An 18,713-nucleotide genomic window follows, 5' to 3' on the forward strand; every position below is an offset into this window, starting at 1 on the left:
TCATCTGTTCATGTTGATTTGCATGAGTATTTTATCTTTGCAAATGTCTCTTCACACAGGTAGTTATTGGTAATACTGAATGAATTCATGAATGTATGATTTTAATTGAGCATATTAATTATTTAGAATGTGTTTTTAGAATTCTGTTAGGATTGTTTTTTCTTTTTAGCATGCTATTACATTGCAGAATAATCACTTCCAATTAAAGATAAGGTGGAAGCTTCTCAGTTGCAGAGTTAGATGGATTTTGAAATACAAAATTTTCTTTGCACTTGCATCAGATTCAAAAAATGATTTTAAAACTGTAGCTTGAACTCAGAACATATATCTGTTGTAAATGTATTGGGAAAGGAGATTTTGCTTCTTGTTTTAATTTTTGTCAGAATGGGTATGTTTTACTTTTTGACTCATACGAAGTTCGTAAAACAGCTTGAAATTACTTAAAATTACTTAAAATTAAAGCAACGTTGATCATATGAAGTGATAGTGTGAAAATAATACATTTTGCAAAAATGCATTGTTTTGGCTTGTAATTTGGGTTGAATATGTTAAGAAAATTATCAAATTTCAAACACTACTGTTTACCTTCATTTGTTGTTCATTTACCTCATTCAGTTTGTTCAGTAATAGTTTCTTTTAGTAGGTAGAAAATTGTAGGAATTAGGCGTGGAGGAAAATATAAAGTAGTATCTGAGGATAGATAATTGGTTATCCTAAAATGTGTTTTAAAATAAATCTGGTTAGGGATGCCTGGGTGGCCCAGTCAGTTAAGCATGTGCCTTTGGCTCAGGTCATGATCCCAGGGTCCTGGGATCGAGTCCCACATTGGGCTTCTTGCTCACATGGGGAGCCTGCTTCTCCCTCTGCCTGCTGCTCTCTCTTTCTGACAAATAAATAAAGCCTTTAAAAAAATACAATAAAGTGAATCTGCTTAAAATGGGGACCAAAATTTGGTGTAAAATATGGACCAGAATCCTAATATTCATATAGAATTGCAAGGAATGGTGAGTAGCCAAAACTACCTTGAAAGAGAAAAAGTTGGGGGACTCACAGTTCCCCATTTAATAACCTGCTACAAAGCTACAGTAATCAAAACAGTGTGATAGTCGCATAAGAGCAAACATATATTTATTCTATATATGGAATAGAATTGAGTCTAGAAATAAGCCCATATGTGTATAGGTAATTGATTTTTCAGAAGAGTGCCAAGATCATTCAGTGGGGAAAAAACTGCCTCTTCAACAAATGGTGCTTTAACAACTTAATAAACACATGTAAAAGAATGAAGTCAGCCTTTTAACCTCACATGCTAATGTCTGTATTAGCTCAAAATGAATAAAAGACCTAAGGAGTTAAAACTTTAAAATTCATACCAGAATCCGTAGGGGAAATTTCTCATGACCTTGGATTTGGTAATGGTTTCTTAGATGTGACACCAAAAGAAAGAATAGACAAATTAAAATTTATCAAAATTAAAAACTTTTGTACATTGAAGGATACTATCAAGAGGACACAACAACAACTCACAGAATGGGATAAAATATGTGCAAATCATATGTCTGATAAGGTCTAGTATCCAGATTATGTAAATATGTCTTACAACTCAACAACAGGAACGTCAACAACCCAATTAAAAAGTGTGCAAAGGAATTGAATAGAAATTTCTCCAAAGAAGATATACAAATGGCCAACAGCATATGGAAAGATGCTCAACACCATTTGTCATTAGGAAAATGTAATCAAAACCACAATGAGATGATACTTCACACCCCACTGTTACGACTAAGTTAAAAAAACAATGACTGTGGATGTTGGGAAATGGAGCCTTCTTACATTGCTGGTGATATGTTAAATCGTATAACTGCTTTGGAAAACAATTTTTTAGTTCCTCAAAAAATCTAAACATGGAATTTCCATATGATCCAGCAATTCTGTTTCTTCGTATATGCCCCAAGGAATTGAAAACAGGTACTCAAACAAATACTTGTACACACATGCTCGTTCAGCACTATTCACAATAGTCAAAAGGTGGAAACAGCCCAAATGGCCAACAAAGGATGAATGGGTAGACAAAAGTCAGACCTATGTACAATGGAATATTATTCAGCCATACAAGGAATGAAGTACTGATATATGCTACAACATGGATGAATCTTGAAAATATTATGCTAAGTGAAAGAATTCAGACACAAAAAATTACGTATTGTATGTTTGCATTTGTATGAAATATCCAGATTAAGTAATCCACAGAGATAGAAAGCAGATTGGTGGTTGCCAGGGCTTAGGGGAAGGGAGGAATGGTGACTTGCTGCTTAATGGGTAGCAGGTTTTCTCTTGGAATGATAAAAATGTCTTGGAAATAAAGGTAGTGATCTCACAACATTGTGAATGTACTAAATGTTACTGAACTGTGCACTATAAAATGGTTAATTTCGATAAATATAAAAAATTTAAAAAAATAATAAGATGCTGAATTTTGTGTTATGTGAATTTTATCTAAATAACAAAAAAGAAAATATAGAGATTTATGTTGAAAAGTGTGACTAAGAATTATGGAATCAGTCTAATTTTTCTTATGTTAGCTATTAATTAAATTATATATGTTTAGAATAAAACAACATGCTCAATTTTTTGGGTGATATTTTAAAATCATGGCATATTGACATTTTTCCGTTAAACATTTAACTTTCACACTGATCATAGATGGGGACACTTTTAAGAAAAATATATAATGTTTCTAACAACTAGGTCTTAAAGTTTTGATACTCAAATATGTATTTTTTGAAACACACATCAGTATTTTTATCTTTTTCTGTGATTGTAAACTATTACTTTATTTGGTCTAACTTTGAATAAATTAATTGGAATCTCTAGATTGTATAAAGTTACATTTCATTTTAATTATCAATTGTTTTCACAGGACCATTTCTTTGGGATTTTATTTCACTGGGTATTTTGAAACTACCGAATAAATGAGTTTTCAATTGGATCTGTTTTTACTGTTATCCTGGCAATTTTCAAATGGTGCCTTATTTTCGTGTTCATAAACATGGATAATACAATAAGTTAAATACTGAATTCCTACCATAGTATATTTTAAACATGAATTTTTGAGGATAGCAATTCTTTTGTTACAGGAAAATCCTTCCTGACCCGAACAAGATAGAATATAAATGTCATCCTAAAATACAGAGATGGCTAGGTCTTTCATAGTATAGTTGCTAATAATCAGGTTGAATAATCCATAATAGTAGGACTTAGAATATACAGTATAAAGATTTTATCAAAGATCATATTGATTATACATAATGCTTGTAAGTGGGAAAATGAACATAAAGTGCTTAGCACATAATGAATGTCAGCTATTACTTTGATTGTATACCAGAGAAAAAGATGAATATATACCAAAAAAGGTGTTTATGATTAGCTAAGAACCCTGTTATGGATCCGTTTTACAAATATTTCTAAGTATATACTGCGTTTGCTGACTTTTGCTGACCGTAGGCAAAATGTGATTCTCATCTATAAAATAATGAGTGGAATTAATACTGTTTTGAGGTCTGTGTATGTATGTGTGTTCCAGCTTCTATAAAAATTTTTTAAGGGGCACCTGGGTGGCTTAGTGGGTTAAGCGTCTGCCTTTGACTAGGGTCATTATCCCAGGGTCCTGGGATCGAGCCCCACGTCAGGCTTCCTGCTCAGCGGAGAGCCTGCTTCTCCCTCTCCCTCGCCCTCTGCCTGCCACCCTGCCTATCTGTGCTCTCTCTCTCTGTCTCTGTCAAAGAAATAAATAAAATCTGTAAAAAAAATTTTTTAGTAAAATTTTTGCAAATATAATTTTAAACAACTTAATACATAAGCAAATAAAAACAGAGCTCTTTAGCTGAAAGGGGAAAAGGAATGTCATTACTCTGAGACACCTTCATAGAATCCATGAAAAATGAAGCACAGTTAACTAACCACTTAACTAGAAGATCCATAATGTTTCATTCCACTTTAAAAACTGTAATTCTTTAATACTGCTTTGAGTTGGAATTTACTGTCTTGTAATGAATTTTAATTGTATAACTTTTATGTGTTTTGAAGTTATGGAAATCTAAGAGAATTCAGAATATATGAGTGATTGTTGAGAACTATGGTCCATATAGTATAGTGATTAAGAGTACAACCTCTCGAGTTATAGCATCTAGATTTTCCCAGTATTGCTATTTATTAGCTATATGATCCATAGCAAGATGCTTAATCTTCCCATGCTTTAGAATCTTCATTTGTAAAATGGTGACACAGATAGGCTTATCATTGGATGATAAAGAAGATTAAGTGAGATAATAAATATGAAATGCTTAATATATAATGAATTTCAATTATTATCTTGATTATAGATCCAAACAATGAACATTTAAGGAAAAAATGCATATGATTGGATAGGAACTCTGGTAAAGAGTTCAGTTTACTAATATTTCTAATTTTTCTCTGTGTCCTTCAAGTTAATTATTATATCAGTATAAAACAGGCTGAAGTAAAGTTTATAATTTTCATGTTAATACCATAAAAAGTTTGACTATTTCTATTGTAATTTTTCCCATTTTATCTGATTTTTGTGATGACGTGTTGATGACTTTTTATTAGTCAGTGCAGTGAAGAGCATAGTAGTTCCTGTAGTCATCATATACTGGGGGGGGTAAAAAACAGTAAAATATGGTGACCCAAACTGATTGATTTTAATGTTTTTACATACAAAAATTATTATATTCACTTGCTTCTCAAAAAATGCCATATTCTTATTTATAATACAATAAGAAAATTTATTGTGTTGGTGGAAAAAAAGCTTTAACTATAATATATATTGTTAGGCAGCTAAAATTTTAGAATTTCTGTTGTGTCTGTTTTTGATTTCTTGCTTTGTTTTTAACTTAAACTTTAGATGGAACATGAATTTTAGAAAAGTGCCTTCTTTAGCAAAACTCATTTCACAGCTGACTAGCAAGCCTTTAAAGGAGCAAAGGTTTATTCCATTTTAATTAAGCCTGCAAAACTTTCAGGCTCCTGAGGTTTATAACTAAGCTCTCATATTTGCCAAATTGGGCAAGAAACTTGAGAACAAATTTTATGATATATTATAGCTTCAATTTTAGTTCAGCAGGAAACCAACTTTCCTTAAAGTGTGCCAACATTTTGTTTTTTTCCTTTTGACCCTACTCAGGAAGTGGTGTAAATGAGCATTTATATTAAAATTATGAAAAGCAGGAAATTTGTCTTAAATCAACAGGTTGATTTGAGTGTCTGCTAAATATGGGATGAAAATTATGTATTAATCAAAATTATTACACTCATTGCAAAAAAATTAAAAGTGGGAAATATCTTTTGGGAATTAATAAGAAAGAATCCAAACTTTTTTCAATTTCAGATGTTTTTGTAGCATCATTGTTTATATGTATTTTCATTTATTTCAGAGAGACATTCAGATTTATAATTTTGAGGGACTCTATAAAGAAAGGGAATATAAAATCCAAATAAAATATTAGGTAATGGATCTTTGAAAGGAATAAGGTGAATGTCATAGTCTTCTTCCTCCATATGTAGGTTAGAAATGACTCTTTAAGATACATAGAATAAAATTGTTGAATTGAAATAGAAAATAATCCATCATTTAATATTTATGCTAATAAATACAAAAATACTATATAAGTAAAGTTTTATTTTGCCTTTAATTTTGGATGGATATTTTATCAAGATCTAGACTTTTAGATTTCCAGTTTTCCCTCAGCATATTAATCAAAGCTTTCCATTGTCTTCTGGATTCCATAGTTTATGTTAAATACTCAGCTATAAGTTTTACTGTTTTTCCTTTGAAGATGAGGTGTCCTTTTTCTCTTCCTGGTTATTTTTAAGATTTTCTTATCTTTTATTTTCAACAGTTTGGCTGCTCATGTCATTTTATTTTACTTTTTCCAGTGTGGGTTGGTTGAGTCAGTGAATTAGTGTATTGAATCAGTTTTGGAATAATCTCAGCTGTTTGAAAATACTGCTTTTGCCCCATTCTCTCTCTCCTCAACTACAGTTATATTGAGCTGTTTGATTCCCATGTTTCTTTTGCTCTGTTCTTTTCACGTATGTGTTTTTCCTCTTTCCTTCAGTTTGGATATTTTTTGCTGATCACTTTAAGTTCACAAGTCCTGTTTTTCTGTGTTGAGTCAGCTATAAAACTCATCCACTGATTTCCTAATTTCAGATACTGTGTTTCTCAATTCTAAAATTACTGTTTAATTCTTTTTTATAGATTTTAATTCTTTGCTGAAATTTTCCTTCTTTCATCCACTGTGAACATTTTTCTGTATCTTCAACTTATGTTAAATAAATTTTTTTGAAAGTTTAAGTTTTCTTAAAGTCCTTGTCCTCTGATTCTGTATCATCTGTGGGTCAGTATCTATCTACCTATCTAGCTATCTATCTATCTATCTAGCTAGCTAGCTAGCTAGCTAGCTATATAGCTATCTAGCTATCTGTGTATGTGTGTGTACATAATATACATATATATAAAATATATAATTTTTTCTCTTGGTTATTGGTCACATTTTGGGTCCTTTTGCATACTTTGTAATTTTTGTTATATACCAGTATTGTTTATTATAGGATCAAAGAAATTGATATAAATGCTATTAAGTGTTAAGTGCCAATCACTTTAACTCAGCTTCAAACTGAGCTGGGTAGAGTGAAAACTTCAGATATACTTAGTCTACCTCTCGTCTTAAATGTCTTTATGGGTAAAACTTGTGTTGCAGATATTCTGATGTGACTTTGTTCTTATGTGTTGTGGAATTGTGAGAAGTTTTACTATATCTCTTGAGTTCTGCCCCCTTTTACTAACCCCTCCTGCCCCCCTTGCTTTTGGTTGAGAGCAAATGTTTTTCTTAGGGGAGATCTGCTGAAATTCTACACTGAAAGTGGTAGGCTCCACTTACTGTAGTGTGACTTTGACTCCTAATCACCATAGCACTATAGAAAACATTATTTGCCCTCTGGCCCATTTTTTCCTCCTCGTTCCAAATCCTCTTGTGCTGTCCAACCCTCAGCAAATCTTCCAGCAGAAAATGGTTTTCATAGGATTTCTTAGGGTTCCATAGGATTTCATTCTGTCATGCCAGCCTGTGAACCATCAAGAACTATGCTGGTTTTTCTTTTCTCTAGTAGTGTCCCTCTTTCTGGCTCTTAGCTCGTAAGTGGCAAATTCTTCTGGAAATGAAAACAATAGGAGGCTTAGCTTTTCTCCTAGTTTATTCTTATTAGCTCACATTGCTGTCTTATATCTTTAAAAATATGATTTGAGGGGACAGCTAATCTTTTTTTTTCTAGTTGTTGAAGCAGTGACTTGCCACTATGTGCTGGTAACATAGTCTTATAAAAGTAAGAACAAAATTTAAACCCATGTGTTTAGTCTTTTATATGTTGGATTTATATAAAGTTTGTATGTTTAGATTATTGGCTTGTTATTGAATATTAATATTTGTTGCTAAATCTATTAGGCCCAGAAATTGATTACCGTTGATCTTTGAAAAAATCCTATCCATAGAGCCAGCCAATTAAAAATTCCATTTTGTCAGTAGTAATTGAAATAAAATGGAAGCAAAAATTAATTTTCTTTTTCTCTCCCCCTTTCCTGTTTAGTGAGTGATAGTTGCTTCAGGAATCTTGCAGAAGATCGCAGTGGGATAAATCTCAAAGATCTCGTACAAGATCCTTCTTTGTGAGTATTTGGTTTTCAGTACTAAGCATAATTTAAAATTTTATAGTTAGTGTGACTTTTTCAAAAGAGTTGTAAATGAGAACTAATTTAATGTTGAGTAAGTTTTTCTTTTCTAACAATTTGTGTTGCATATAGTGAAGGACATCCAACAGTTTCAATAGAAGTGAAGGTATAGAATAGTTTCTTTTTAGAAATATAAGAGATATTAGAAGAAGAGATAGCATTATGATTAATGATCAACTTTCAAAGAGTCTTTATTAATGGTTGATGATATCTTGCCAATGTGGCAGTAGATACTGGGTAGGGAAGATGATGAGTAATTCATTTGCTGGGAAAGGTGCAATTAAATTTGCTCGCATCAATTTTAAACTTTTTTTTTTTGGATAATTTGTAATACTTATAAGTACAATTATGAATATAAAATATTTATAATATACTTGAATATTTAGAATATATTTAATATTTTATGTTAGAAAGCCATTGAAGGAAAAATTTTTGAAGTGTTTTATAGGTTTCAATTTTTAATGTTCTTACTAATGTCATTTTCTATTTTCATTTTATGAATTAATTTTTTACAATTTTATATTTACTGTAAATTATGCATCCTATCTTCTATATGAACATACCTTCTGGTAGGATCACCTTTATTAAAAAAAAAAAAATCAAGACTAGTTAAGCCTTATGCAGCAGAGAAAAGAAAATGGAGTGCTGGCAGGTGCTTTCTTTAATGATGTATGTAATGCGTTCAGTAAAACAGAACAGGAAATCAGTCTTTCTTTTTTTTAATTTTTTTTTTTTTTAAGATTTTATTTATTTGCGAGAGAGAGAATGAGAGACAGCATGAGAGGGAGGAGGGTCAGAGGGAGAAGCAGACTCCCTGCTGAGCAGGGAGCCTGATGTGGGACTCGATCCCAGGACTCCAGGATCATGACCTGAGCCGAAGGCAGACGCTTAACCAACTGAGCCACCCAGGCGCCCAGAAATCAGTCTTTCATATCATATATAATGTACACTCCCACAAGTTTTACTAGTAATTGAGTGTTTTGTGAGGAATAAAGCACAAGCATGTGTCAAATCTGGAGGATATTGATTCTTTAATGATTTCCCAGTCATTTAAAAAAAATATAGTCACAAGATACAGAATCTTGAAAATGAATCTTAAAATTTATAATGTAATGAATTTAGAAATGAGCTTCTAAACTCAATTCTCAATTTTTTTTTATTAATCTGTTTCTCTTTTTCTCACTCAAAAGGAATGTCAGTATTCTTTCTCCATCTTTATGCTACTGAAAATTGACAGTTGTCCTTTCAGTCCTATAAATATTTAATCAAGAATATAACTATTCTTTATTTTGATGTAAATATTCCCAGTAAATTAATGTCAAATAACATTTATTTGCATGAAGAATTCTGTTTTCCTTATAGATATAGGAGGAAACTTTATAATTGTTTTTGAAAGATTTCATCCATCTGAATGAATAACAAATTATTCCATTGTATTATTTGAAGGTATATTTTTGGTCACAATAGTATTATTTATCTGTATTGCATAGTCTTTGTGGAAAGAATGTGCTCATCTAGACATTAATGATATAAAAGCTATGGAGAATTATACTTAAATAATTGATGATAACAATGAATTATAGTGTTTTCAGAGAATTTGGTACTTCTTCCAAGAATGTAGAATAATCATCATGCAAACTCATACTAAATTTTAAATTTAATCTTAGTATTCTAAGAGAAATTTATCTGAGATCACTACGGCATGGGTTGGAGAAAATAATTCTGTCTCTGTTTTGAAATAGCAGATATCTTACCTTAGCATCATTCTCTTAACTTGGCATTAGTTTCTTGACATTAGTCTTGAAAATAAGAATTTAGTGAGAATTCATTTTGCCTTTGCCACTTGGAAAGAACTTTTTTTTTATTAATAGTCAAAATGTACTATTAATGACTTTAATTCATATTTTAGCAATATATTTCTTCCTTAGCAAAATTCTTAAAGGAAGGAAATGCCTAGTGTAGAAATTAATGTATTTTTTTCAGTTGTTATGATGGGAAATATTTTATTCTGAGTTATTCTATAACAGTATTCACTTAGTACATACCTCATGGGTACAGATTTTTTTCTTAAAGACATTTACCTCTCTTCTGTCCCAAACTCCTGACAAAAATCTTTACTATTTGTTCATTGATTCATGTATACTACATGGTTCTATATGGCGTTGAATTGTTTATGTTGCAACATTGAGTTGAAAATATGTCAAAAATAATGTCTTTACAGTAAAAAAATCTCCTGCTTAAAAAAATCACTGGCATTTGGTAAATACTCCAGATTCCTGAACTGCTAATGCTGAAAGGAATTGATGTGTAAAGAAAAACTAAGTATTACAATCACTAAGGCTATTCAAAAGGAAGAGGATAAAGAGGGAAGGAAAAAAGAAGTGAAGAGAACCCAGGCTATCTGGTCAATATTGACACTTGGAGCAGTTTATAGTATGTCATAGTTGGATAAATGAGCATGTATGGAATTTCTGTGGGCAAAGTAGAAAAATAAAACCAAATCAAATGTGGTATGTGTGTCTGTATGAGTGTCTGTCTATAAATGAATGAATGAAGTTTTAAGGGTTTATTGCCTCAGAGGAGAATGAAAAAGCAGAACAAAAAGTGATACTTTTAAATCTGTGTCGAGCTAATGGAGTAATGTGATAGGCCTTCTGTCATTTATCTAGTTAGTCTGTGTAAACTACACTCGCCAAGATTTTGCTTCCATTGTATGGTAGAACTAATTGGGCTTGAATGAACTGAGTGATCTATGTTATAAGAACATGATGGAGGGATGCCATGAGAGAAAAAGATGAGAAAGTTGTGAATCCCTAAGAAAGACGTTCTGGCCTTACTGCTTTTGAGGCTGTTTCAATAATGAGAGCAGAATGTGACTTGTGGGAAGATTGAGGTAAAGGGGATACTTGAGAAGCTCTCTTCTTTGGTAGTTATTCTGGGAATAATTTTTTCTATCACAATCCTGCAGGTGTTAAGTGTAAGACCAAATAGAGGATCTTGACCTTCATTTCTTGCTGATGAATGTGTCTGAGGATTTGTTTGAATTAGTAATTTGCATGCATATTAAATTTCAAAATGAACAATTTTATCTGTTTTAAAAGCTCATCTTATGTTTATGATTTTAAGTATTTTAAGATTGATTTCCTCTGCTATATGTATAATTTGTTCTGTTGTGTTGTAAGACCTCTTGTTTTACTGTGGTTTCTCAATGGCACATTGAAAAGCATTGTCAAATTTAACTTGATGTTTCACCGTATTAGAAACACATCCAATGTGATAGATACTTTTCATACATAAAGGAAGTTATTCTTAGCATGATATAATTAATTTTTTTCTCTTTAAGTTGAGGGATGCATGATATTTAAGTTATAAAAAATCATTTATGCTGCTTCTTGTTATTTATGCTAAAGAGATGACTTATTACATGCAAATTATATACTGTATATAATGTTAAGTTATATTCAGTTGTGTTCTTTATAGAGGTAATTCTCAAAAATACTTTTAAATCCCCATTGATTGTGTGCTGAAGATGAAAGATAAAACATATTACCATATTTATACTTTAGATTTCCTATTGCTTACTTATACACTATTTAACACAAATAATTATTTGAACTCAGAAACATTTATAGAAATTATTGAAGCTGTTTAAGAATCAAAAGAGGAAAAATAAGAATGAAAAGGGCTAACATAATCGAACACCTGTTTGTACTATTCATTGTGTTGATGCCGATGATGTGTGTGGTATAGGTGGGTATGTCTTGTTTAATTTGCAGAAGCCCTTAAAGTTTAGGACCATCCTAGATATGTGTTACGTAAGTGAGTTATAGGAAGAGTAGTTTAATTCATAGCAGAATTGGATATCTCTTGACACTAGAAATATAATTTATAATCCAGGGTACTAGTAATTTTCTTTATAGTCAAACAGGGAAAGTTTATATTCTTTGAGAATTTTGTACAGCATGACAAATATGTCAGTCTTCTTTTTTTTCCCTTTATGGTACTCAGCATTTTTTCAATTGTTTCAGTGATATATAGATTTTGAAAAGATACTACCAATTTATAACCTCTTGTGATTTGTAAAAAAGTATGATTCAATGAAATAGATCTTAATTCTGAATCCTGAATAAATTATGTTATGGATCAAGAAATACTTTTTTCTTATCAGTATTCTTGGTATTTCTTTTAATTGTCATAAAATAAAAATAACATAAAATTTACCATCTCAACCAGTTTTAAGTGTACAGTTCAGTAATGTTAAGTATATATGCACTATTATGCAATCAGTCCCTAGAAATTTTTCATCTTAACGGAACTGCAATGCTATACTTGTTAAACAATAACTCCCCATCCCTCCTCCAGCCTTTGGCAACTACTATTGTACTTTCTGTTTCTATGATTTTGACTTTTGTAGAAATCTCATGTAAATAGAATCATGCAGTATTTGTCTTTTTGTGACTGGTTTATTTCACTTAGCATAATAGTCCCAAGGGAATTCTCCCATGTTGTAGCATGTGTAAGAATTTCCTTTTTAAAGCTTAATTATATTCCATTATTTCATTATATGTTCCATTAATCGATATATTTACACCATATTTTGTTTATTCATCCATCAGTGGACACAGGATTGCTTCTAACCTTTGTCTATTGTGAATAATACTGCTATGAACATGGATGTGCAAATACCTCTTTGAGACCCTGCTTTCAATTCTTTTGGTTGTATACACAGGAGCAGAATTGCTGTATCATATGGTAAATCAACTTTAATTTTTGAAGAAATGCCATACTTTTTTTTCCATAGTGACTGCACCATTTTATATTCCCACCAACAGTGCAAAAGGGTTCCAATTTCTTGACTTCCTCACCAACACTCATTATTTTCTGTTTGTTTGTGGTTTTTGTTGTTGTTGATATGCCATTCTAATGGGTGTGATGTGATACGTTCTTGGTATTTTTAATTGAACTTCACTTACTTCTTTACATTTTGTCTTTTTAATGACTTCAGTGCAACTCATCTAGAGAATAAAGAAAAATGTCTGTTAAGAACTTTGGCATAATGTGCAGTAAACTGTATAAAAACTGTTACTTATTTCCTTTCATTATCAAGGAGATTATGAATCATGTCCATAGTAATTTTGTAACAATAACATTTTAATCAATTCATTTCCCTTATACTGTATTCTATTACTTGCCTTGTATTACTACAGTTCTTGTTATACCTCATCAGTGAAGAATTGCTTTTGTGTAAAAAAAAATTACTTTTTTAGTTAGATAATGCCACATTGGAAATGCAGCATAGTAATTAAAAAATAATAACAATGTGCTAGTTGAAATGTATTTTGATATTATAGATGATTAGTGCTTAATAACAGCATTTCATAGATAAAATTGAACAGAATAGTTGTATCTGATTGTAAATTCCTTAGACATGAAAATTTTACTTACCTTAATGTACTTCTTTACAAACCTTAACCATTTTTGGTGGAAACTTCTTTTCATGGTTCTGAAACATAGCCGTGTCCCCCTGAATATACTTGACTTCACACTACAATCAGATTGAGTGATATTTTGGTCCTCTGGATCATGACATTAAATGTGAAGGAAAGACAGGATTGCCGTCTGGAAAGCAATCATATCTAAATATAGCCTGTACTTATCTGCTGGTGTTAAGACAGGTTGCTATGGTGAATTGAATTTCTTAAAAATGCCAGTCAGCAGAGGATAAACAGTGGATTTTGAAGTGGTTATTTTCCATAGAGCTATACATTCTCATACTGCATGTTCAGGTAGATTAGAATTTAATTACTATTTTTTATGGTCTATTTATTAAATTTCAGTTTTAGAGTATCTCTGAGACGTTTAATGTTTATTAAACAAAATACAAGGATTTTTATATTGTTGTTCTTTGTTTCTCTGAAGATACATTCATTTGGTGTGAAAATGCCTTTTTTAATGGCAGCTGTTTAACAATTATTGATCATTCATTTTGCTATGCTTACAATAGTTCTGCTGAATCTAAGACAGCAACCAAAATTATCTTTGTAATTTTATCTCTAAATGTAAGTTATTATCATTTTTAATCAGGTTCTTTTTTGGATTATATATTTATTAGTCTGTAAATTATATATTGGGACAACACAGCTTAATCTAGGCTTGTAGTACAATATTATAGTACTATGTTCTATGTCAGAACTGCAAATCCAAAGAGTTTGGATTTTTACTTTGTTTTTAGAAGACTTTCCCTAATTTCTATCATTCCATATATTCCTGAGAATGTATGTTTAATTTTTTTTGTGGGTTCATTCATTTTATAATTTATTAATCAAAAAGCACTACTAGATGCTTATATTAAGTTCTTCAGAATTATGTTTAACAGACATTATTCTTGTAGTCAAGTACCATATGATTGAAGATGGACAATATCTGAGTTGTCCACCTGACGCATATAGATGACCAATACAGTATTAGAATTTTTTTTTAAGATTTCATTTATTTATTCATTTATTTTTAGAGTGAGAGAGTGAGCAAGAGGAGGGGCCAGAGGGAGAGGGAGAGAGAGAATTTCCAGCAGACTCCACACTGAGCGTGGAGCCTGATGTAGGTCTCCATATCATGACCTGAGCTGAAATCAAGAGTTGGACACTTAACTGAGTGAGCCACCTAGATGCCCCCAATATTAGAATTTTTAAATGAAATAAATAATGTTTCATTTTATTTAGTGGATTCTCTTATTTTCATTGTATAGAAACCTAAGTCAAACTAACTTAAAAAGCAAAATTGGACTTGATAGGCTTATGTAACTATGTACTTCTCATGGAATCAGGAAAGCTTAAAAACCAGGTCAGGTACGGAAACCCCAAAGAATAGATTTAAGGTGTTTGTGCAACTGAGTTTGTCACCCTTTGCCATCATCTCTTTTGGTCTTTCTTTAGTCTCACTTATGGCAATCAGACTTTCTCCATGAAACCAGGAAGATGGCTGCTAACTTACTCCAATTTACTTTCCTCTAGCTCCATGATCTCTTTTCACTTCCAGTTCTGAAATGTAAAATCCCAAGAAAGAGTTCTGGCTCTGATAATCTGGTTAATTTGGTCATGTGACATCAACCAATCACTGTGGCAGTATGTCTTGGTTGATCAGTCATGGAACGGATACCTGTGGCCAGAATGGTAGGATACTCTAATTAAATGAGAGAGAAGGTAGTCTCAGAAAAAAAGAGTGGTTAAACTAAGAGAGGTCTACTGTACTGATTTTCAGTTGTTAATTTAAAAAAGAATATATACATTGTCAAAAATTGTTATTTTTTAAAAATGGAACATTTTGCTTGCCTGCACAAAGTATCTCAATTAGATATTGGTAGTATATCTGTAGTAATTGTATTTATTTATTTACTTTTTTTTATTAACATATAATGTATTATTTGTTTCAGGGATGTAGGTCTATGATTAATCAGTCTTATATAATACCCATTGCTCATTACAACACCTACCTTTGCCCATATCCATCTCTGAGTTACCCCATCCCTCCACCCACCCCCCCCCCAGCAATCCTCAGTTTGTTTCCTAAGATTTAAGAGTCTCTGGTTTCGTCTTGTTTCAATTTTTCCTCTCTTTCCCTATGATCCTCTGCCTTGTTTCTTAAATTCCACATATCACTGAAATCATATGATAATTGTCTTTCTCTGATTGACTTATTTCGCTTAGCATAATACTCTCTAGTTCCATCCATGATGTTGCAAATGGGAAGAATTCATTCTTTTTTTTTGATGGCTGCCTAATAGTCCATTATATATATATATATACATACACACACCATATCTTTATCCATTCATCTATAGATGGACACTTGGGCTCTTTCCATTGCTTGGTGATTGTGGACATTGCTGCTATCAACATTGGGGTGCAGGTGCCCGTTCAGATCACTACATTTGTATCTTTGGGGTAAATACCCAGTAGTGCAATTGCTGGGTTGTAGGGTAACTCCGTTTTCAAATTTTTGAGCAACTTCCATACTGTTTTTCAGAGTGGCTGCACTAGCTTGCATTCCCACCAACAGTGTAAGAGGGTTCCCCTTTCTCCACATCCTCACTGACATCTGTCATTTCCCAACTTGTTAATTTTAACCATTCTGACTGGTGTGATGTGGAATCTCATTGTGGTTTTAATTTGTATTTCCCTGATGCTGTGTGGTGTTGAGCACTTTATCGTGTGTCTGTTGGTCATCTGGATGTCTTCTTTGTAGAAATGTCTGTTCATGTCTTCTGCCCATTTCTTGATTGGATTATTTGTTCTTTGGGTGTTGAGTTTTAAAAATTCTTTATAGATCTTGGATACAAGCCCTTTATCTGATAAGTCATTTGCAAATATCTTCTCCCATTCTGTCGGTTGTCGGTTGGTTTTGTTGACTGTTTCTTTTGCTTTGCAAAAGCTTTTTATATTGATGAAGTCCCAATACCTCATTTTCGCCTTTTTTTCCCTTGCCTATGGAGACATGTCTAGCCAGAAGTTGTTGTGGCTGAGGTCGAAGAGGTTGCTGCCTGTGTTCTCCTCTAGGGTTTTGATGGTTTCGTGTCACACATTTAAGTCTTTCATCCATTTGGAGTCTATTTTTGTGTGTGATGTAAGGAAATGGTCCAGTTTCATTCTTCTGCATGTGGCTGTCCAATTTTCTAACACCATTTGTTGAAGAGAATGTCTTTTTTCCATTAGATATTCTTTCCTGCTTTGTCAAAGATTAGTTGACCATAGAGTGGAGGGTCCATTTCTGGGTTCTCTATTCTGTTCCTTTGATTTGTGGGTCTGTTTTTGTGCCAGTACCATACTGTCTTGATGATTATAGGTTTGTAATAGAGCTTGAAGTCCAGAATTGTCATGCCACCAGTTTTGGATTTTTTTTCTTTCAACATTCCTTTGGCTACTTGGGGTCTTTTCTGGTTCCATACAAATTTTAGGATTATTTGTTCCAGTTCTGTGAAAAAACTTTATGGTATTTTGATAAGGATTGCATTGAATGTGTAGATTGCTCTAGATAGCATAAACATTTTAACAATATTTGTTCTTCCAATCCATGTACATGGAACATTTTTCCATTTCTTTGTGTCTTCCTCAATTTCTTTCATGAGTGTTGTAGAGTTTTCTGAGTACAGATCCTTTGCCTCTTTTGTTAGATTTATTCCTAGGTATCTTATGGTTTTGGGTGCAGTTCTAAATAGGATCAACTCCTTAATTTCTCTTTCTTCTGTTTCATTGTTGGTGTATAGAACTGCAACAGACAAATAGATTTAAAATCCTGCCATGTTGCTGAATTCCTGGATGAGTTCTAGGAATTTTGGGGTGGAGTCTTTTGGGTTTTCCACATAGAGTATCATGTCATCTGCAAAGAGTGAGAGTTTTTCTTTGCCAATTTGGATGCGTTTTATTTCTTTTTGTTGTCTGATTGCTGAGGCTAAGACTTCCAGTACTATGTTGAACAGCAGCGGTGATGGACATCCCTGCCGTATTCCTGACCTTAGCGGAAAAGCTCTCAGTTTTTCCCCATTGAGAATGATATTCGCTGTGGGCTTTTCATATATGGCTCTTAGATATTGAGGTGTGTACCCTCTATTCCTACACTGTGACGAGTTTCAATCAAGAAAGGATGATGTACTTTGTCAAATGCTTTTTCTTCAACTATTGAGAGGATCATACGATTCTTGTCCTTTCTTTTATTTATGTAGTGTACCACATTGATTTGTGGATATTGAACCAACCTTGCAGCCTAGGAATAAATCCCACTTGGTCGTGGGGAATAATCCTTTTAATGCACTATTGGATCCTTTTGGCTAGTATTTTGGTGAAAATTTTTGCATCCATGTTCATCAGGAATACTGGTGTATAATTCCTTTTGGTGGGGTCTTTGTCTGGTTTTAGGATTAAGGTAGTGCTGGCCTTATATAAAGAGTTTGGAAGTTTTCCTCCATTTCAATTTTTTGAAACACCTTCAGAAGAATAGGTATTAATTCTTCTTTAAATGTTTGATAGAATTCCCCTGGAAAGCCATCTGGCCTTGGACTCATGCTTGTTGGGAGATTTTTGATTACTGCTTCAATTTCCTTGCTGGTTATGGGTCTGTTCAGGTTTTCTGTTTCCTCCTGGTTCAGTTTTGGTAGTTTATACATCTCTAGGAATGCATCCATTTCTTCCCGATTGCCTAAATTGTTGGCATATAGTTGCACATAATATGTTCTTATAATTGTTTGTATTTCTTCGGTGTTGGTTGTGGACTCTCCTCTTTCATTCATGATTTTATTTATTTGGGTCCTTTCTCTTTTCTTTTTGATAAGTCTGGCCAGGGATTTGTCAGTCTTACTAATTCTTTCAAAGAACCAGCTCCTAGTTTCGTTGATCTGTTCTACTGTTCTTCTGGTTTCTATTTCATTGATTTCTGCTCTAATCTTTATTATTTCTCTTCTCCTGCTGGGTCTAGGCTTTATTTGCTGTTCTTTCTCCAACTCCTTTAGGTGTAGGGTTAAGTTGTGTATTTGAGTCCTTTCTTTTTCTTTAGAAAGGCTGTAGTGCTATATACATCCCTCTTAGGACCGCCTTTGCTGCATCCCAAAGATTTTGAACAGTTGTGTTTTCATTTTCATATGTTTCCATGAATTTTTAAATTCTTCTTTAGTTTCCTGGTTGACCCATTCATTCTTTAGTAGGATGCTCTTTAACCTCCACATATTTGAGATCTTTCCAACTTTCCTCTTGTGATTGAGTTCCGGTTTCAAAGCATTGTGGTTGGAAAATATGCAGGGAATGATCCCAGTATTTTGGTACCAGTTGAGACCTACTTTGTGACCTAGGATGTGATCTATTCTGGAGAATGTTCCATGGGCACTAGAGAAGAATGTGTATTCTGTTGCTTTGGGATGTAA

The 18,713-nt window shown here is 32.6% G+C and overlaps 1 protein-coding gene across 14 annotated transcripts in view; it reads left to right on the top strand.

Moving 5' to 3' along the window:
- The window catches only part of GPHN (gephyrin), a 624,049-nt gene that overhangs the window by 121,164 nt on the left and 484,172 nt on the right, over positions 1 to 18,713 (top strand). For all 14 annotated transcript variants that reach the window (XM_064571194.1, XM_064571187.1, XM_064571189.1 and 11 more), the window contains exon 2: positions 7,666 to 7,744. Coding sequence is in view for 13 of the 14 variants with exons in the window: in XM_064571187.1 (XP_064427257.1) it covers positions 7,666 to 7,744 (79 nt within the window). In the remaining variant the exon portion in view is untranslated. The remainder of the gene's footprint in view (positions 1 to 7,665; positions 7,745 to 18,713) is intronic.

This window comes from Mirounga angustirostris, unplaced genomic scaffold (genome assembly GCF_029215605.1).
Source record: "Mirounga angustirostris isolate CCGP_5_RB_7025 unplaced genomic scaffold, mMirAng1.0.hap1 SCAF_9, whole genome shotgun sequence".
NCBI classification, from domain to species: domain Eukaryota; kingdom Metazoa; phylum Chordata; class Mammalia; order Carnivora; family Phocidae; genus Mirounga; species Mirounga angustirostris.